General features: G+C 28.9%; 1 protein-coding gene across 1 annotated transcript in view; it reads right to left on the bottom strand.

Moving 5' to 3' along the window:
- Positions 1-23,810, bottom strand: part of LOC142326645 (protein-L-histidine N-pros-methyltransferase) — a 495,337-nt gene that overhangs the window by 309,447 nt on the left and 162,080 nt on the right. Inside the window, exon 3 of the mRNA XM_075369242.1 lies at positions 14,630-14,820. Within this exon, the coding sequence (XP_075225357.1) occupies positions 14,630-14,820 (191 nt within the window). The remainder of the gene's footprint in view (positions 1-14,629; positions 14,821-23,810) is intronic.

Genomic DNA, 23,810 nt, shown 5'->3' with positions numbered 1-23,810 from the left:
AGGCATAAACTCAAAAAATATTTCAACGATTTTAAAAATTGTTAAAATTGATATTTCAAGAAGAACAAAAAAAAAGAGGCTTTCAAAAGGAAGATCGATATTACACGTTGAAATTGTCAGAAAATATTTAAATCATTGATGGTTATGTCGGGAATTTAGAAAAAGACAAAATCAAACATCCTTGGTTTCTAATTATATTTCAATGAGTTTATGCACAAATATATCCGCAAACAATAATAATAATCTACTAATATACAGGTATGAAGTATGTTATTATAAAGACTATGAAATATTAATTTCATTCTTTAATAATAAGTAAAATAAATTCCAAGAAATCCTTCAGTAAGTTTAGGAAGTCGACCGTGAAGAAAAGGAATGTCGTCATATACACATACATATCTAAAAATTCTGTTTAATGTGTCATGCACCAAAGATCGGACAGCTAACACCTTTGATGATAATCAATTTTTTTGAATACATTTTTACATCCATGTCATCCCGAAAATGAATAAAAACCATCTTCAAGAATAACAGACATCCCACGCTAACCTTAATCGTGAAAATGAGGAGTGAAATGGTTTACCTTTTCCTTTTTCACTGAGTCAAATGTCCTGTTGTATATTACCATACTCACCAATATCTAGGTTATATTCCTTCCTACTACTGACAGCATTTTCTTTTTCACCATAACCACTGGTTGTAAAATAAACATAAATAATCTTAAAGAAAGAAATTCCTAGGTGTCTCTTGTACCTAAGAAGTTTTACATAAATCAGAGACATCAAAATACTGAGACGAACAAAATAAATGGGGAGAAACAAAGCCTCTAAGGAGATTATTGTGTGTATATACAGAACTCGAATAAATTATTCAGGATGTAGAAGATGCTCTTACACGCATATATTTATATATATGCGTGAACTGAAACAGAAAATCGAATTGACTCTAAGGCAAGAATAGAAAAAAGATAGATACTACAAAGATGATGACGCGTAACGAGTTACTTGATGAAAGAGACTATTTAAAATGAGCAGACATTCTTTTGCTGTTAATAAAAAAAAAATAACATCTCGTTTGAAAACGGGTGTTATAGAAGGATGTTAAAAACTGTACAGGTTCCAAATGAAGATGGAGAAGACAAATAATGAAAAATATTAAATAGATAACCGAGGAAGTAAAATGTAGTAAATGTGTTGACATTAAAATGTAGCACAGAACAGAACGAAATGGGGAACAGCATCAAACCAGTCAAATGATTGATGATTAAAAAAAAAAGTTTAAGTAATTTACGACGAAAAAACTTTCCCCCAAGATAGATTTTCTCGTATATGTTTTTAGTTTGTTGAAAAAGATTTATCTCTCTTATTCAAACAGTTGGGGAGTTTTTTTTAACCTTCGGAACCAAAGTTAAGCATTGCTTCAGAGGATGAGCTGAATGACAAGTAGCGTGTGAAAATGCCATGCCTGACCGCGATTCGAACCCGGGACCTCCGGATGAAAGGCCGAGACGGCGTGAGTGGTAGCGCCGGCCTTCAAAGAGTTCGGGATTACAATTTTTTATTTCAATTCCCAAAATACATAGCGAAATCGTTTATCTTGTTTTAAGTAATAAGAAAAGAAATGGACATATTTATGTTAATTTTTTTCCTCCACTTTGGAACACGTTAGATGTTTTATTTATTTTGATTGTTTATTTTTTTAACTACAAGTAATTCTTCATTCTTTCTGATATCTTTTCCTTGGTTGTTCAGAAAAATCAGCTCTGTTGTTGCATTTTGGCGCTTCTTGGAACCTATTATTCCCTTTTTTAATATTCTCTTTAAAATGTCTAACTCTCTTACGATTTTTCCAGTTATCTTCGATTCTTTTAGGTGTTTGAACTTGTGTGCATTTATTTATTTACTTTATTGTGCATTTATTTTTTTTAATTTGAAAGAAACCAAAAGTTTGTTTACTGTCTATTTTACAGAAATGGGAATAAAATGCAACTGTCTGACAATTATCTAACATTTCTGATGGTTTTTCTGCTAGTATAAAGTTTTCTATTTGGAATTAATTTTCCCGACCGTTTTGAAATTTAGAACCTAAAATTTTTCTTATAATTTTCCTTTCTTTTTTTCTAGATTTTCTAATAAACCTCTGTTGCACATTCTTAGGATTTCTACCGAATACTTATGAATCTACCGTCGAAATTTTTAATCCCATGATATATATGCTGTTTGTTATATGTGTTTTTCGTTAGCTGGAAATCTAACTCATTCTATTAGATCTAACTGTTAACGCTTTTTTTATCTACGGCTGTTTAAATTTTTTTTATAACAAAAACTAGATACTAAAAATGTTTCATATGCATTTCTTTAATGAAAAGTTTGTAGGCAATTGAAACATGATAAATTTAATCAAAGTAATTTAAACTCTATTTACACTCAGATTAGACATTCAATAACTCGGATTGTATTATAAATGGGTTCCCTAAGAAAAAATTTTCGAAAAAGAATTGCCAATCAATATTTGCCTTCCTGGCCTCACAGCTCTAGTTTGGTACATAGCTCTTGGCAAAGTTATGCTGCAAGAAACGTTTTGGTTAATATCTCCAGGGTGTAGGGAAGGTTTTTTGGGAGTCAATTTTCTCAAAGTTTTGCAAGAAAAACCCCAATTTATATTAAGCTCAGTAAGTGTGTGCATGCTTAACTTACTACTTCAAAAAAAAAATTTGCCCCAAAATTCCCCTACACCAAAAATCTAAAAAAAGTAATAAAACGTTTTTTTATTTATTGCATATTTTTTAACCGAATTCTTTTGTCTTCCTAGGCACAGTAATAGTGCACCTACCAAAAAAAAAAAAAATATTTTGGTTGCAATACTGGTGATGAAGAAGACAATCAAAATTAAAAAAATATTTTTTTTTTTTTTAATTCTGGTTTATTTAACTTCTAATATTATTAAAGGAGAGTATTAAAATTTTATTGTCAACTTTTTTTATTTTAATTACCAAAATTAACACACTTTTACGTAATTAGATAATTATTTCGAGAAAATTTTCCTTCTGCTTCAATGGCATACTGTGATTAATGACTCAAATATTTAAAAAAAGAATATATATATATATATCTGAATAACTTTGAATATTTCACGTTTTTTTTTTCTAAAATTCCGGATCTAACACATCCAACTGAAAGACCGCTAAACACAGTCCATAACAAAAGATAATTAACAAGAAATTCTTTATTTTTGTTGTTTCCCCCCTCCCTATTCTCGTTAATATTATATTTTTAAAGCGTTAAGTTATTTATTATGGGTTGAAATTACAACTTTATTGCTCGTTACCAGAAGTTGTGTTAGGCCACACACAATCAATTACAGAGCTTCCGGTGGAGAAATAAAGTGAAGAGATTGGAGGTGGGTGTGTTGTGTGGTCTTTTGAGATCACTGATGTGCCGCTGCTTTGAAGCTAGTTCTATCTTTCTCTTACATTTTAACTATCCTTCTCTATCTTTTTTCTCTCATCACACAGCAATTAGGCCTACCTGGCAAACTGGCTGGACTGATTCAAACTAAGAAACATTGTGCAATTTTAACTCGGCAATAATAAAATAGTATGTCGCGCTAAAAATATATTTTATATTACTCATCGTCGGTACTAGAAATTAATTTAAAGTCAAGATTCCACCGGGTTTCTAAGATTTCTCATTATGACTTTGACGAAACATTACAATTAAGTTTTTAATCTGATTATAGCGTGTAAGTTAACAGAATAATGCGTCATTCATATTCTGGAAATTAATTATCATAATTCTAAAACCTGTTTGAAAGCTAAACGATCTAAAATGATTTCAGAATAAAAATTACTGTTCAACAGTTATAATAAGCTGTATTTTTTTAATAACATACATTTAAAGATAGAGTTATATATATATATAGTAAATCAAGATTTTATCAGTAGAAAACGTTTTTTTATAAACCAAATATAACATATATGCTTGAATATATATTATAAATATAGCATCCAGATATGTTTTTAATTTTTTTACTACCATTCTCAGTACAGCAAGCATAAAACACTTCCAGCAACTAAAAAAAAAATTATAAGGAGTAATTTTTAATTTTAAGAATTAATTAAAAATGATCGATCAATACCTTACAGCGGCTCAGTTACATAGCGAAATCAAAATTTTCCCTGAATAGCAGAAAACCATCCTAATATTTTCTTAAAAGTTTCTTGTACAGAATAAAAACAATATGTAAATAATCATTTCCAAGTGGAAAGGGCTGTACGTTAAGTTATAACTTTAAACGATCTATTTTATCTTTCTATTGAATGTGACACATGTAAAATATTTAAGTTGCAGGCGGCGCTGGTAAAATTTAATCTCTGAGAGTAATGATGCTCATTATACGAGCTTTCTTAGTTATTCCCTTTCAGATAAACTAACAATCATATGCATTTTTGTTATCATTCAGATACAACAATGCTATTTATGATATTATATATATATATATATATATATATATATATATATATATATATATATATATGCGTGTTACATATTATATATTTAAGATATCTATATTTAATGAACATATATTTATACTATCTTTTTTTCTTTATTTTTAACGTAATTACAGTAATTATTAATCGATTCACTCTAAGACGACCTATAACGTATTTTTTAAACATTAAAGATTACAAAACATGCAGTTAGTAAAAATCAAGCTTTTTTCATATTTACATATACTTTCTTAAGATATTATTCTAACAGATTCATAAATTATTATAATTTTCTATATAAACGATTTTCCTGTTATCAAATAACGAACAGTTTGCTTTTGAATTCAATATGTATCTGTAAGAAAACTTGTTGTCTCCGATTTTGATTAACCACTCTTAGAAGATTATAAAAATACACGATTGACGAAGATCGGCCGTCGGGTTCACATCAAAGTGGCCGCCAAAATTAAAATTTTGTAATAATCATTACGCAGTAACAGTTTAAACTATCAAGTTGGTTCAAACGCACTAATGTAAGGTTTACTAAAACGTATAAAATAAATATTAATTGTTTAAATCAAGTGTAAGACTCCAAAATGGAGGAAAAATTAACTTTTTAATAATTTAAACAAATAATATATGTCATAAAACTGTCAAAAAAACGAGATAAATGAATTATATTAACTTAGCGTATATAGATAGCGTATATAGAAGTCGAAATTAGAAATAATAAGTTTGTTAGAAATTAATTAATAGAACAGTAATAATAATAAGAATGTTTGTTCGGCAATGTCGTAATAGACTTTATTAATAAGAAATCCCTATTTTTACATTACTTTCTTGACAATCTGCAATCTCAACTTTTCGATAATTTCCATACAATAATTCTGAAAAAAATTTTAATGACTATATAGTAATATTGGACTCTTACCTAATTCAATTTAATGACATTTTTTTAATTCAATATGTTGACAATGGTAGGTAGGCTATTCAAAATAAAAGAAGATATTTCTATCCCCTGATATTGAATCCAAACAACTTTTTCTTTTTTTAAAGAAAAATTAACAAATTTACAATTCATATTAAATACTCAGTCATTTAAAAAAATTAGAATCACATTTATCAAGAAAATATTAATACAGAATCTGATGTATATTTATGAGAAAAAGAGAATCAAATACACACCGTGACAGCGTATACATGAAGATAAAATCCTGTTTAAAAAAAAGCTAGTGCACGTTTAAAAGCAATTCCTAATATTTTTATCGTAAGGGAGTGACTGTACCTAGTACGTGCGTTGACTCCACTGTTAAAATGTAGTTGGCAGTTGAATGAACGTTTTTAAATGAATTTCTTTATTTTTTTTTTCACTTTCTTTCTTTTTTTCAACTAACAGTCCAGTTTATAAATACAAATGTATAGTAAGCCAGAAATTTAAATTTCTGTCCTAAAGCCGTTTAGTGAATTCAATATTCTTGATACGGTACTATATAAACGGAGCTATAATTTTTTTAATCGTCAATGAAATAATAAACCAACCAACCTAAAATTTGACGAGAGTAACGATAAAAGCCCCTATTTTAACATATTACGCTAAACACATAAGTCTTGGAAACTATTTTATCACAACTGCAAAGATAGTAAATACAGAGAATTATCACCCGTACCAAAAAAAAGGGAATCGTGTTTCGAATTTAAAATATATATAGAAAAATATTTCAAATATTATTGCTATCCAAACATCTTCTTACTAAAATAATGCAGAAAAAAGCAAATTTTAATTTGATGTACATAGTTTTTTTCCGAAGGTTTATTTTTTACAAATTTTAACAGTCGATTTAGATGTTTTCTTTTGTTGTTCTAACTACATTAAGACGTTTACATTAAACGTTTAAAAAATATTGATGAATTTATGATATTCTTAATGAAAATTATGTAAATATCTATAATTATCAATTGCACTCGGAAATAAATCTATATTGATTAAAATATTAGCACTGAAAATCCTAATAAAGTTAAGATATTTTCATACGGATTTGAATACTACACATTGGATACTGGTGTACTTTGGTAATTGGAGTTTAATCAATCACACATCTCAAGAATAGTCGGTCTAAATCTATACAAGACTATATCTCATTTCCATGTCATATATATATCCTCATCTAATTGGAGGTGATGTACTTACATATATGGTTGCTTATTGTCCAAAGGTATAACAAATTGCAACAACGTTCACATTAAGAATAGAAAAAAAGAATTGACAAAATTGTACTGATCAACGATGTTGACTAAAGTATCGTACTGCTATGGCCCGTCCTGGTGAAGTTTAATTGATAGAGAATACAAGTTCCATGCTTTCAAATTAATTATTCACAATGAGATAATGTTTTCGATTTATTTACGAGTTTTTATAGTACTAAAAATTCATGATTTACTTATTTCCATTTAAGATTTCTCATGTTTTGCTTTTGTAGTTACATCCATTTCTATTAAATTCTTTGCGTCATCTGTTGATTTATGTTTTAACAATCTGAATCTCGTCATAGATTCTGCAAACGATTCCAAAAATATTTCTTTGCTGTTTTATTATCTTTGTACGTAATTTAATATATTTATACTTAAACGATTCAGATATCGTTAAACTTTTTAAACATTTACATTCGTATTTATACACAAGCATAAGAAGTTTTTAATCAGACTACTTTCCGATTAATTCTACTTCATCTAGTAACGCTGTTCAGATGGTTAAATACAAGGAAGTGTTAGTTTGGTCCATTACCAACCTAAAAATTTAAAATTCGCTACGTATCGCCGGGTGGTTGTCCTCATTGAGTTTTCTCAAATATAGGCCATCCCCAGCAATAATATTTTGAAAAATACAAAATTAAAAAAATAATTTATGGCTGGAATATCAATAAATAATTACAAAAAAATAAACCCTAAAGATTTAGTACTTTTCCACTGATTTACCGATGACATATCATTTCTGTAATTCTTATTATATAAGGTTTTCTTACACCTTACAACTTTTCATCAGTTTTGGGAGTGTTCGTACCTCCGACTTAGTATTTGTTCAATGTTCAGTATTTATAGTAAGTATTTTGTTCAATGTTCAAACAATTATTGTCAGATTTTCAAACAAGATGCTTATGTCCATTAGTAAAGACATTTTAATGGTGTAATCAAATTTCGACTGATGCATGTTGTTATTTCAATGAAATTAAAAAACTCAATAGAGTAGCAGACAAAACCAAATCAAAAATGAACTATAAAAAAAAAGATAATCGACATAAAAAAACTCCAAAAAGTATAACATTTTTTATCTCTTAAGTTTTGACTCAAACTAAAATCAAATACTACTAATCTAATCCTTAACATAATGCCAACTTCAAATCAAAAAACTTAACAAGTATACGTCGGTTTTATACATTTTTTTAATAATGTATCGTCTTTACGGTTTCCAGTTGAACTTTTTTATTTAAAATACAGATGTCGAAAAAAGGCGCTGTATATGAAAAATTAGTCATTTGTAAGAAACGCAAATGCGTACAACAGCGTCTTCATCTTAACCACAATTAGACAGAGTGAGGGAGAAAAGAGATTTTACCGAACATAAACTAATAAAAAAAATTTGGGAAACGTGCTTTTAAACAAATCTAAACTATTTATTACTCAGTAAACATAAATAGAAAATAATTTTGTTTTCAGCAAAATAATATGTATAAAGTTGTTAATTTTCTCAAGATCACAATGAAAAGTATGGGGGGCGACCTCAGTTCTATTTTAACTTTAGTTTATTCACAGAGATTTACTAGATAATGTACATTGAAGCTATCATTTCCATTTTGCATCAAAACCTTTGTCATATTTAAAGAATTTACGTAGAAATTGAATATGAAACAATACTTTTTCCAACTAATTTTCTTCAATTATTGCCAAATAATATATGAAATTCAAAATTACATAAGACTGCACGTCATTATAATCTAAAAATCAAGTACTACGCAAATTGACAAAATATGTAATACATCGTAAAACTATTGGCTTGACAACTTGAATATTTTGATTAAAAATTTTTTTGCTTTAGTTTCCAGAAAAAAAAAACTTATAACACGACATCCAGAAAAAAAATCACAAACAATCATCCAAATCGGTTCAATTGGAGAAGTGTAAGTTTTAATAAAAAAATAATACTGGACAAATTTAGAACCATATTATATTTTTTTAAATTGGTTAAAATTACTTTCTCATTGCTGTAATAGTCATTTTGTTTCTATATTCACTAATTTAGAATAAATATTAATTTATAAAGAAAAAAATTGTTAAAAATATCCCTCCAAAATCTAGATAACTGTTGACACCAAAATAAAAATTAGGTTATATTGATAAAAATTTTTATCACTTTCAAAATCAGTAGCGTTACCATGAAACCTAAAGGGAATAAATAGTATTAATTATTTTATAATTATTAAAAGAAAAATACTATAGTAGAAAAGGTAAATCTTCACGTGCGCGCGCACATACAAACGAAAAAAATATCCCATACAAGGATTCCAAGGTTGAATCGTTAAAATTCCTACTTCACATTTTCAAACAATCAAACCGTCGACAAACTTAAAAAAACAAATAATGGCGATGCTATTATTAATAGTGTCACTTAGTTATCCTTTTATGATATAGTCTATAGCTTATACGTCGAGAAAAAAAAAAACAGACAATGTACTAACTCATTTACGAAACGATATTTCTTAGTTATTAAAAATAAAATAAAATTAAATTAAAAGAAAATGAAACATAAAAATCATAATTTTTTATTATGATTCCGCTAAGCACCTGACAAGTCTTTTCCAATACAGACAACGTATTATAATGCGCTATAATTCATATGACAAGTCCGATAAATCTTCGTTTAAATAAAGAAGAAAAAATCTACAAAAACATAAAAATTTATCTGCAGACATTTTTTAAAAACTAAATATTATTAAAAGCGTATATTTTTCTAAAAACACAGAAAAAAGTGAAAAAACATTTCAATTAAATTTTTGATTGATTTTTATACATTTTTAACAGTTGAAATTTCAGCATTAAATTAAAAATTATAATTTTCTTAAATATCTTGCAAAAAGAAATATTATTTAATTATTTGATACTAAAGTTACGGGAGAAATAAAGCATTGCTTCCAACATACAAAAAATAATACAGCGATACGAAGTACAATTTTTTTATTTCATAACACTGAAAGAAAAGTCGATTCGATTATGTCAACACATCTAGATAAAAGTTATATGAACAAAAGATATCACACAAACTGTATTCTATATACAAATATAGAAAAAATGAAACAATCATATCAACTGTAAAAGAAGGAACAAGAACACCAAGATAATATCAAAACCTATACAAGTGTCGTTATTTACCCTCTACTTGTTAAGAATATGTACATATAGCACTGTTTTCCACATAAAAAGGTATGTAATGAAATTATGTGTACCCCTATTGCATTAACTGCTATAGAATTTTTTATGGATTGACGTATATAAATTATTTGAAATCATTAGAATTATAAATAAGGATTTCTACTTAGTTTTATAATTTTGTAATAATGATTATCGGCTCCTTTTACAGTTATCAAAGAAGGCGTTATTTGGAACATTCAACCGACCGCCAAATTTTAACTTGTCAACAAAAAAAAGTACACTATTCACTTCAGTTTCCCGTGATCCCCACACTGCAATCGTGACCTCGCTCCTTATAAAAAACAGCCACCGTAGGAAAACAGATACATTTCTGAAAGAATAAGGAATTTTATACAATTCTCGTATACATCGCAACTGACATATATCCGTTTAGTGCTGACAAGGTATATTGATTTTGTAATAAAAAAGTGGCGCGAATTCAGATACATTTACTCAAATATTTCTCTTAGAAATTGTAACTTTTTTCGTAAAATCATTTTCTTTATTTATTTTTGGGTGGAAGAAATAACGTCTTACTCGATGAGTAGGAAAAGAGTTGAAGGTATTACAGAGGATTCACCCGGAAGATTACGTGTAAGATATGTGGTTAGCTGGCATTTGTCCCGCCACCACCCCATTCTGTCGCCCTAGAGCATAGACCAAATGTACCGTGCCAAAAAAACGGCTACTGTGCCTCGAAACAGGTATTTCTTACGTGTAAGAAATACCTGCAAAAACGTTTTTAACAAATCCGATAAAAATTGGCAAACTAGAAAATGTACTCAAAACAAAAGTGACAAAAATTATTCTCGCACCGAAAATTCAACTCAGTAAGACTTTTGCCTGAAAAATCAGTGTTCGATGGGGAATATAATGAGACAAATATTACTCATCTAAACCAGTAATGTTTATAACCAATACCCAATTGTTGATTGTTACATCGCAATGGGCGTAATAATTATTACAATCTATTTTACTTTAACGTTGGTACGAGACGTGTAAACATCCAGAATCGGATATACAGACATAATCAATGATCAGTTATGTTATTTGAGAGTAATGTTAATTCATTACACGCCAATTCTTGTAGTAAACTAAATTAATGTGTCATTTTTATTAAGGTTATCACCTGCATTTTGGTGTGCTTCGCATGGTAATATAAAAAATTGCATTCAGGCCTATGAAAAAAAACAGCGAAAAACCACTACATTCTTCGTTTTTTTAAATCTGGCCTAGGATGGGATCTTGTTATTCTTGGGAATGACTGAATTAATTTTGTATGTGAATTGTGTTTTTTTTCCAATTGCCTACAAATTAGATGAATACAACATCCAATATAATGACAAGATAAGTCTTTGAGAACATAAAGAAGATATACATACGAGCTCACCGGTATAAAACATTTTCTGTTGGTAATTCTAATACGATGTGAATCTAAATTGAATCCCTGTTTGTGAATTGATTTTATTTCATATCGATAAAGTGATTACATAATTTAATCTGAAGAAGTGTGAGATTTAGTTAGAAAAAAGAAAAAAATTATAATGAACTCGTTGTAGGAGAAAGAAAAATCTGATTTCAACAATAATATGTTACGGAGGTGTTAATAATGTTATTCATTCATAAAAAAAAAAATGTAAAAGTTAAATAATTTATTTAATATAATCGTGAAAACGTAACTGAATAAAAATATATTTGAAGTTAATTTAATAATAGCTAATAATATTAAGAGGTAAATTTAAATTTAATCATTGGAAATTATTCACGGAATCAGTCCATAATAGAACTAAAAAAAAAAAAAAAATAATATAAGACCAAGTATTTGAAATTAAGTAAAAGTAAATGAAATTGAGTAGATATCAATTGATAAAATATTACGTATTATTATTCACGAGGGTCATTCAATTAATAAACAAATAAATAGACAAATAGCAGTAGTAAAACTATCCAGTATTGTAACCTAAAAATGATTAATATACAATTTAGTACCTCTAACATAAAAATTATCATCTTTTTCTAACGAAAAAATATAACCTCTTTTAGTTTATTTCAAAATGTTGTCTCCGGAACAATTATCACGATGTACTGTAGAAGAGTGTACTGTGGTAAGATTTTTATTTTATGAAGGTGATAAACCAGCCGAAATTCACTCTTGAATAGTAAAACAGTACATAATTAAAAATTGTATTAACCGTGAAGATTTTTATAACTGGATTGAACAGTTTAAATCGAGCAGAGCAATTATCTAACTGATTTTTATTATTGAGGAAGACCGATGGAAGTACAAATAAATAAAAATTTAGTAAATAACTGAAATTCATTGTGCGAATACTGGCAGTGTTCATTCCATTAGCTTAATTGTGGCCAAACTTGTTCAAGATGAATTCTAAGACGTCGATTAAAAAAACAAAACACCGGAATTAATTTCTACAGAACCTAATCAACGGTGTTTTGTAAAAAAAAAAACAATATGACTTTTTAGATGCAATAATTAGTTGTGATAAAAATTGGATTCATCATTTTGGGCCAGAATCCAAACGTCAGAATCTGAAATGAAAATATCCGAGTTCACCTACCAGGAAAAAAATTCAAAACCTACGCGTCAGCCGGTGAAATGGTCCTAATGGTGCTTTGGAACTATATAATCCCAATTTATTGAACTTTTTTTTGAAGATAAAATACAGTGAGTAATGCTATAACATACTAGAAAATAAACTGAAAACTATAATATAAAAAAAACCTTGTCATTTCTTGAAATGCGAATTCTTCTGCGTGGTAAGCCCGTCTCTTTATACCTCTTAAAAGACAGTTATTCAAAGATTATGGTGGCTGGTGTTACAATATCCACCTTACAGTCCCGATCTCACACGATCAGATCTTTAGTTTGTTTAGTCCTCTCAAAGAGTTTTTACGTGATACCGCGTTCGAGCAAGTCAGGAATGCGGCACAAGGATGGCTCAACACCGAGGGGAATAATTCTATACTACTGGAATAAGAAAGATCACAGAGTGATAGGAAGAGTGGCAAAATGTAGCCGGGATTATGCCTAAGAGCAGCTTTTGTTTCATTGTCATTGAAAAAATTACAACTGTTCTACAGTCATCATCTATCTCTCAAATTATTGAACAATCATATTTATGAAACCCACACCGCCAATCACTACCAGACAATGATTTAATAATCACACTGTTTTTTAACCTTGCCACACTTTCTAATATAAATATTTTTAAGTATGTGGCAAAATTAAATATAAAAAATTGGACTTTTTTCTTATTTTTATTTAATTTTTTAAAATCATACTTGTTAGTAGACACACATATCTCAATAAGTAGGCTTCGTCTTTAAAGGACATCGCACTGAAACCACTGATTCGTTAACAAAATATACGTTAGTTTTTTTAAACGGATTCAATATGACCCAACTGATGTAAGATTTTTTATTCTAATTTTTTTATAATACTATAATCCTTTCTTGAATTTAATACCCATTCATTTAAAACAAACTGTACAGAAACTGGTAAAGCTGCTGTTAAGCAGACGTGTAATACATGTTAAAATATTATCTCTAATCAAAATACTTATCTATCTTCGTTATATGTTATATATATATGTTTTACTGCCCTCTGGTTGTGTGGATGAATAAATTATATGAAAATAACTTTATTAAACTTTTCATTAAACAAAAATGGGAAAAAAAATTGAAAACAGGTTAAATACAAATGATAATAATCCGATTTAAGAGCAAAATCAAAAATAAAAAAAACAATTTAATCACCATTGTCTTGCATCCTGAAGCGACAGCATAATTACAGATAAATGCAATTAATTTACTTTCAAGCATGTTTTATTATTTATTTTTTAAAACAAACCGGAAACGGTAAATCCTTTTTTTATTCAAGATATTGCCGTAAACGAAAATATTTGTTCCAGACAGGTTAGAAGCGCGGTCAAAGTTTGAACTTTGATTTTTCTTTTTATAAATGTTTTAAGTATTATCAATAAATAGTAAGTAGAACAAGATTGTTAAATTACTAAAACAAAATTTTAAACATAATATTTGAATTAATAGTTTTAAATATCGTATTTATTTTATATAAGAAAATACATATACATATATATATATATATTCAATTATTTCATTAAATTGCGATAATAATATTAATTTAATTTTGTTTTAAATAGAAAATACATTTTAATATTAAAAAAAACTATATATCTCTTTAGTTTTCTAATTTTTTGTAAATCTTTAGATTAAAATGACCTGATACGTTTCCAAACGAAATAAAATAACCAAAAGTCAGTCTTCTTACGCAGAACTGCGCAAGAATTCATTCCTTCATTTCGTTCAGGGGATAAAAAATATTTAGATTTTTTTGAAAAATAAAAATAAATTTGTTCAAAGAAATTATTTAACATGATTAATTACTTCAAAACAAAACATTTTCATTAGAAGATTTCATAAAACTAGTGGATGAATCTAAATTTCCAAACAGAAAAGAAAATCCAGTGGATGGAGTGAGGAAAGGAGGGAAAAGTTAAAGTTAATTTTGGACAAGAAACAAGTCAAGACTACGCATGCGTGATAATTAGGAAGCACGAATGCAAAAAAAATCATCCACAGCACTAACAAAAATTAAAATAAAAAATATTAATTAAAATCAACAAAAATAAAATAACTTACCCATTAATATTCGTGTGGGAAAGAAACCAACTTAGAATTGATTTAATAAGGGTATACCAAATTTGTAGAATGACATGATCGGATTTTCTTTCGCACTCTTCCAGAAAATTTCGTGTTTCATTATCGTACTCCATTTGAAGGAATTTACTACTTAAATCTGGCCGTAATTCTTCATGATTACATTTATACCACTGTAAAAACAAATTACACACATATATATACATATTAGTTTTACACCTGAATTTAATATTTGACAAATAAAATTAATAAGCACAACATTACTTCACGTCACGTTTAGATTAAAATCTGGATAAATATTACTATTTAGGTATAAGTTTAATTTCTTTGTCGATTAAACATTCAGAAATAAAAATTAAAAAATTAATGCTTTTAAAGGTTATTTGATCTTGCGTTTCGTATATATCATATAACATTTAAAAACGTACATTCATTCAAGGATGAAAAAATCATTATTACAAAGTTAAGTTAATGTAATTAGAATACACTATAATTATACAATTATAATATATATAATACAGATATATACATATATTCATAGATTATTATTAATATTATTATTAACAAAATTACCATTAAAGTTTTGAAATTATCCTTAGTGTAGTCTAAAGTGATTATAAGATTACACAATTATCTATTCTAAAATTATAAAGTAGGCGAAAAAATAACTTTATTATACGTGGAAAGGTAAATACATACGCAGTTAATTTTTTTACGAATAAATATCCTACAGCTATTTTAATTTTTATTTAATCTAAAAATAGTTAAAATTGAACGAAGCTAAATTAATAATTTCTAACAAGTAAACAAATAACAATAAATAAAAAATACTATGATTAATTATAATGATATAATGTTAGAATAAAATTCCACCTAATATCAAATAATTATGAAAGAACAAGAAATTTATTAGTATTAAAATTAAAATGGCTATTGTACATTGTATACATTTATTCGTAAAAGAAATAATAAATTTTGTTAGGATCCACCAATCTCAATTTCGCTTACAGTGAATAATTGTAATATTGTAAAATAAAATTAATAGAGCCCTTCAAATATCAGTGATCCAAAAGTCATGCTCCTCGAATATTCAATCGGAAAAAAAATTGGTAATTAATTTATAAATTACCTTTGTTAGTACGAAAATTTGACTTGTTTCAACAATTAACTGGCAATCGAGAGAAGATACAGGAGTTTTATCTACTATTACTTCGTAATTGGCTTACAAAAATGATACACGTTAAAAAAAATTTTCTTCTGTTTGGTTATATTTTACATTATTTAGAAAATAACTCATTTTAATAGCAAGAATTAGTCATTTACATTAAAAATAACGCTGAAAAACACCCTTTATTTAATGCGATTTCCGAGCTCTGTAATTCCAAAAAAAATAAATTATGTGGAATATGCAGTTGGCAAGTATTAAACGGAACACGTCGTGTTCGACTGCCGGACGTGGGCTGCTGAACGTCGCTGCTGTGAGTTGGTGACTGGGCTTCTTACAGTTGACACAATCATAGACTGTATGTTATCAGGGGCAGAGAGGTTTCGTGCGGTAACTGACTTTGTGGCACAGATACTCCAGCACAAAGCCAGGAGGATTGGGAGGAGTGGTTGAGGGACAACCATCTGCGGAGCTGCCGTTTGTCTATGCTTACACGGATTGGCGGCAGTGATGAGGCACTGGTACTCCCTCATCCCTTCGCGAAAAAGACCAAGACCCGGTGTGAGTGACCTACACAGGGTGCTCTCATTAGAGGTACTGGCGTCAATATCGAGTCCCGGCTTCTCGGGAGGAGTTCAGAAACGAAATAGTCGGGCTTGGATAACCCACCCTAGGGGTTAGTGGCAGGCAATGTAAAGATGTAACCGGCGGGCTGACCTATCGGACTAGACTTATGGGCTGTCGGACAAGGAGGTCCGTTCGAGTATACAATCCTCTGGATGACTGTGCTTTGTTTTGTTGTGGATCTGGCCCGGTGGTAGGGTGAAATAAAAATAAAAAATAAAAAAAATAAATAAAAAATAAAAAATGAAGTGTTAAAAGACGGACGTATTAAATTTAATTACATACTTTATCGATCATGATCAAGCAACATATTTTGCAAAATTGTTTATAGAAGTAATAGAGCTCAGAAAAAAATTAAATTAAGAAACGGGTTTACCGTTTTTTTGTACTATATAATTTTGACTGTTAAAAATGAGTTCTTAATATAAAAATAAAATAATAAAAAGTTATTAGAGAATTAAAAAAAAAATGGAAGAACACAAAATTAGCGAAAAAATCAGACTGATATATAAGAAAAACTATTTAATAATAAACAGAATGTCTAGCGTTCCCAAATGATCTGGATATCGTATCAAATTCAACAGTCACGCAACGAACCATTAAATTTACCAAAAGAGATAAGCAGAAAAGACATTACTGCAGATTTCTTTCGAAAAAACAGAATTCATGACGAACATCAAATTAGCTCACAAAAACTGATAACAGCAAACGGGGAAATTAACAAAACCGAAAAATTCAAGTACTAAAGAGAAATAATTGAACTCAACATTAATGAACAGTAAACCAGGACAAAACCAGAAAGGAAATATTTCTAAAAATTCTTTACTACATAACAGCTAAACAAATGTGTCTTCTTTTTTTAAAAAGATTAAACGCCATTTATAATGTAAATGTCAAAAATAAAGAAAAGGTTTGTATTTAAACCACTTCAAAAAGGGAGGTTATGTACTCGACTCTTTTTTTCTGTTTAGTCTTCGGAATCACCGTCAGGTATTACTTCAGAGGATGAATAAGAATGTTACGTAACAATGTAAATAAAGCCTTGTACAGTCTCAGGTCGACCATTCCTGAGATGTGTAGTTAATTGAAACCCAGCAAACAAAGAACACCGGTATCCATGATATAGTATTCAAATCCGTATAAAAGTAAATGTCTTTACTAGGATTTGAACCTCAGGACTCTCGACTTCGAAATCAGCTGATTTGCGGTGACAAGTTCACCACTAGACCAATCCGGTGGGTTTATGAACTCGACCAGTACATTTTATGTTTGTGTTTGTTTATTTTACGTTTTTTTCTATTAATCCAATTGAAATAAATTTTGTTGCAATCGACGCACCTGCTCCTCGCGGTGATACCATGATCTTGAAAAAGAGTTTTTAGACACAAAAAGTCGGCCTGAGAATTGACAAAAAAAAAAATTTTTCGCCACCCGGCGGGTAGATAGGCAAAGTGGGCATCCTGATATATTATATATATATATATATATATATATATGCGTCACGATAAATTATCTTCTGTATGGCAGGTCATGTGTTTCTACACAAGATATGTAGCAACGTTAATACAATCATCAAAAATCGAGATATCTCGTTTGAAACCTTTCAGACCCAATAAACATTAAATATAATAATATATAACATCGGTAGGGACAGTGGGATTCTTATAATTTTTTATGCGTGCTACGCATTACATGGTCTTGATGTCAATTCCATTTTTTACTTCCTTGTATGAAGTAAAGGAAGTATTCTGATTGCGAAAAATTTCGGTTTTTCAGATTTCAACGGAAATATCCATTCTAGTTTCGGCATGATATCTGTACGTACGTACGTATGTGCGTGTGTATCTTGCATAACTCAAAAACGATTAGCCGTAGGATGTTGAAATTTTGGATTTAGGACTGTTGTAACATCTAGTTGTACACCTCCCCTTTTGATTGCAATCGACTGGACCAAAAGTGTCCACAAAAGCCCAAAATCCAAGAAAATTTGGATTTTGGACTTTTTCTTAACTGCAGTAACTTAAGGGCAGTCAGCCCTCATTGAGAGATTTGCAACGATGTCGTAAGTGGTAGTTATTTTCATTGATTACAAAGTTATAGCCAAATAAAATTTTAATTAATGAAATGTTTGGATCGTACAAGGGGAAGGCACATTGGAATCAGACTACATTTCCTTTTCTTTTTTTTAAAAATACATGTATTGATTTATTAATAATTATTAGCCTCTGATCGTAAAAAAAAGTGTATATTTAATTTAATAGGCGTACAAGTAAGTCATGTAGTGTCCACATCAGATATTTTTATTAAAGGATGAGCCAAAATCTATGCTGCTATATTCATTTGTGTACGTAGAAAACTTTACAATGTTAAATTCGTCCATACGATCCACCAGTAAAATGAATTTGGTACGCGATTTGTAAAACATGAAAATTTATGTGAGGTTGAACAGCTGTAAAAAGTATGCCTTACACTTTCTTAAAAATAAACTATTTCCTAATTGGCTGAACAATTCTGTTTAAAAGTCAGCAAATTAAGTATAAATTGAAAACGTTTTTACAGACGAAAAGTTTTAGAAAATACATTTTTAGAAATATGTTTCTCATACAATAGCTATAACCTAGCGCTGTGACGGTTGAATAAAATTGAACATAATAATTTTAAAATTCTTAAAACTAAAAACATAATAAATCGGAAGGAATAATTATAGTTAACTTGTTTGAATATTTCTACCATTTGAAAGATATAATCAAACACAAATTTTATACAAATCCTGTCAAATATCAAAAACGAACTATAAAAATAATTTTTAAAATATGAATAAAATATTTTCGATTACATTAATATTACACTTACATTAAATATTACTTAATATTACATTAAAGGGCGAAAAATTGTTTTCGTGTTATGATCACCCGATTATTTGATTTTTAATTAATTATAAATTAGTGTAAAAGTTTTCATTTCCCCCACTTTTTTTTATATATTTTCAAAAATTATAACTGAAAATATTAAAAAAATACAGAAATAGATTTGACAACAGTACAGAATTTATTTTCATCAAATGCATCGTAAGATGTGTAATTCAACCTTATAAACGTTCAATTTAGTATACAAATAAAGTTTAGTGAACGCCAGTTACGTAGGCTTTGAAGACAAAATTTTTCTTTAGTGATGCATGCTATAGTTTGTAATGAAGAGAATTCTCCTTCACGCAGGTCTTTACAATCGAGATTAATTTAAAATTACAATATTTTATGAAATGGTAAGAAGAATTTTATAACACCACTCAGTATCTTTGCCAATCAAAAAGATTCTGGATTCAAAACCCAGTTAGAGTTCATATTTTCACATCGTGTTACAAAAAATTATTCCGTTATAATCATTAACACAAAATATATCCAAAACTGTAACTGGATTTCAGCATACCAACGTGAATAAATAAATGTTTTTACCAGATGCCAGATGCAGTAAAAAATACCAAATGTAACGACTGTTTGATTTAAGTAATATATGACTTTCAAGATTGCTGATTTCCCCAACAAAGTGACTTGAAAGAGAGTGAGCTATTTCGTAGTAGTGTTAAAAATTATGTAACTATTAATGCTCCGGCTAATCGGGATACATAAAAAAAACATGTTTGTTATGTATGTGTTAAATTATTAGTAATCGGAATTTAAGTTATATTTTTGTATTAATTTCATAAATAATTTGTTCATCAAAATTCCATTTATCTGAATTCGTATCGTATGGATCTCTGGATTATCTGAATATCTTTACGAAAAAAAAATTAATTAATTAAAAATATGGTTACCAAGAATATCTTTGCAAGATTTCAGAAAATATTAATTTTCAAAACGTATTTTTATTTATCAGTAGTACGGTTAAACAATATTGTAATGACACAAAAACAGTGTTATTCAGAAATATTCGGTGACAAGCCATTAAAACTTAAGAAAGAAACAAAGTTCTGTAGAAGGTTACAGATCTCTGTCTGTTGGCGACTATTTTCTTCAAAGAATCAATCATTGGTATCCTGTACATCAATATCCCACCGTCGAGATGTTGCAATTGTATTTCTAAATCTACACTACAAGTCGACTAGGCAAAGTTCATATTCGTAGAGGACAGCAAGATTAGATAGAGATATCACACAACAGTAAAGTCTGGGCTAAGTCCAACTGAACAAAATGACATGCCTGTAAATCCGTTATATACAAGTAATTTTGTCCGTTTAAAATAGGTTACTGTATTTTCTGGGACCTGGAATTTGTTTCTGATTACCGTAATAACACAATTAAAAATATTAATTTACGTTACTCTATTCATAATTGATATAAATTTAACCTGCAATTAATTACAATAATTTAATTAAGTAAACGTTTTCACTAAAATGACATCATAGTCCACAGCATTATATTCAAAGATGATAGCAATAATTTGGAAATATAAGCAAATCGCAACAAGTTGGATACAGTTGCGGAATATAAAATAAAATAATATTTTTATATTAATTTACTAAATAATTAAACGATTAATACTATCTTAATCATTCCTTAATCATTCATTCTTTAATCATTCCTTAATACTATCCTTAACCATTTTTGTCTGCAGTATCCGTACAACTATCTTCTGTAATAGGCTAACAACCCTCGATTTCTGAGCTTGACGGTTTCACTTCCACCTGAATTAATTTCCAATTCGTCTTCACTACCTGATGTCTCAGCATCATTCCCTATATTTATAATTATGCTTTCAGTGGCATCTTCCATTAAAGCATTTGTTTTCCAGTACGAATCCATTACCTCCTGAACTTTCGACAATGATCTTTTCCAGTATTCTATAGTAATTGATGAAATTGCATCTAATGTAATTTCTCTTGAACAGGCTCTCAGTTCTGTTAATGACATGTGGGACAAATTGCGGTCTCGAATGTTTTTTTAACTAGATTTCAAATAAATTTATTCGGGTTAAAATTCGGGTGGTAAGGTGGGAATCTAAACTCCGTAATTCCTTTGTTAATTAGTATTTTTTCCTATTCATATTGTGGTTCTGGGCGATGCAATTTGAACATTTTTACAAGTTATTTTTTTGTTAAATCTGGTTGTAGTTAATTAAAAATTTTGGAGTTATTCTTGAATATATTTTTTCGATGAACTGGATGACGGAGGTTTAATTTTGTTTATTACGGTAAGGTGCGTTATCTATGACTAAAACACAATTTTTCGGTAGTCCTGGGATAACTTGCTTTTCAACGTACTTCAAAAAATTTTCATTGCTGATATCTCTTTACGATAATCTTCTATTTTGTTCTTGGAATCGTACAGTAAAAAAGCACAATCTATGAATCCCATGTTCCCACCGCATTAACCACAATTTACGGTCACCGGCACTACTAACAAAAACTGGTACGTCGTCACTTTGCTAGCACTTTTTTGCCGTATAATGTGTGTACATTCATGTTTCAATTAAGTATACGATCGGACTCTTTGAATCAGAAGTTGCATTTTTTCTCATATACCTAAGAATAAATGCACGTTTGCGATTACATCATCTGGTTCACACAAAATTACTGTATTGTTTTTACACTTCCTGAATTGGAAACCCATAGATTTTATAATTTTCCTTAGTGTTTCCCTACTGGCGTTAAAATTCAGTTCCTCACAAAAAAATTGTGTAATTTTTGTACAGTAAGTTTCTCCTTATAGAATTCAAAATATTTAAGAAATTCCTCTTTAAATTTAAAAAATTTCCTAAAATTCCTAAAAAAGAAATTCCTAAATTTTTGTTTCTTTGGCGTTTGAATTTGAGAAGCACTAGCCTCTATTTCGAATCCGACTTTCCTGATGTTAATTGCTGTAGACCAGCTTAAGTTTAGCATTCTACAAGCACGTTCTATCGCTTTCTCAACAGGCACCAATAATCAATTTTTTTCTTTATCTATGAACTTAACAACGTTAATCGCGAGACTACGCGCTTGACTGCGAAGAGGTTTTCAGTGCTCACTTGACATCATAACCCGATTACTTTAAGTAACAACTGTTGCAATTTCCAAAGCAAAGAACAGAGAATATTTGTTTTATTTTTAATATAACACGTATACAAATTACGTAATACTTATAACTACACGCCTATTTAAAACCTTTAACCCGTAATTCTATGACTCATGCGTCTTTGTTCATCATAATATGATTACTTAACCCAGTGGTTCCCAAACTTTTCCAAGTCGCGGCGCCCTTTTTCAATTAAAATTTTTCCATGACGCCCTAACCTAAGCAAAAGTATGACTACTCGTAAGTGCATTAATAAATAAAAATAAATAAAACTCGTGTATCTTCATTATTTTTTAACATATAAAAAATTTTATATTAACATTAAGTTAATATATATTAACTAATTATCAAGCTTTTACAATATTTCGCAGCGCCCCTGTGAAGAGGCCGTCCCCAGGGCGTCGCGGCGCACATTTTGGGGATCACTGACTTAAACCAAAATAACTGATGTAAGAAATGTATATTTTATTTAGTTATAAATTTTTTTTTAGCGCGATATATTTTCTTCATGCTTGTGTTTTAAAGTACACTTACTAAGAAAACAATTTCCTTATTACAAAATAACAGGGAAAAAAATAAATTAATTATTTATATAAAATAATTAAGTACAAGAATAACTGATAGTTTATTATTAAACAATGAAATTAAAATGACATCAATTAATTCATTAATATGAAATTAATGTAAATAAATCGTAATATATTATATAATGTTATGTAACACTATTCTGATACGCCTCTGCGTCCATACACACAGACAATAATGTTTAACAAAGCAACCTAATCTCACGGCAGAAGTCGCAATTACTTTACCAGTACCACTGGAACGTGACTGTACGCAGCAGTAGTTCGTAAACTCTCCGATATGCACTTCGCCTTGTCGACTAGTATCACTTATATTTATGCTTTATCTGAATTACCCGACGTGAAATTCTTACTTCCTCATCCTCACTCACTCACACTCTCTCTCACTTACACACACTTCTTAGACTTTTTCTCAATCTGTATCCTTTTCTAACATTTTAACATTCCTTCGTTTTGTGAAAAAATAAAGACCTAAGTTAGTGGATTTTACTAATAAAAAGTCTTGAGTTAAATTTACGTGCAATAAATCCTTAATTTATTGTGTACATCAATGATTGATTCTGAATTTTTTTATTTTCAACTGATTTCATCTATCATCTGACTTGTTTACGATCTGAATATTAGTTTTTTTACCTAAATTTTTCTGAAAGTTTTTAAATAGACCTGACAAACAAGTACAGTAACTATACTATTTATGTTTTAAACACATAATGGAATACTGCATTGTATACTTTAACGTT

The sequence above is a fragment of the Lycorma delicatula genome, chromosome 6, assembly GCF_047948215.1.
Source record: "Lycorma delicatula isolate Av1 chromosome 6, ASM4794821v1, whole genome shotgun sequence".
Classification (NCBI taxonomy): Eukaryota; Metazoa; Arthropoda; class Insecta; order Hemiptera; family Fulgoridae; genus Lycorma; species Lycorma delicatula.
The sequence above is the reverse complement of the archived record's forward strand: the minus strand, read 5'-3'. Positions and strand labels throughout refer to the sequence as shown.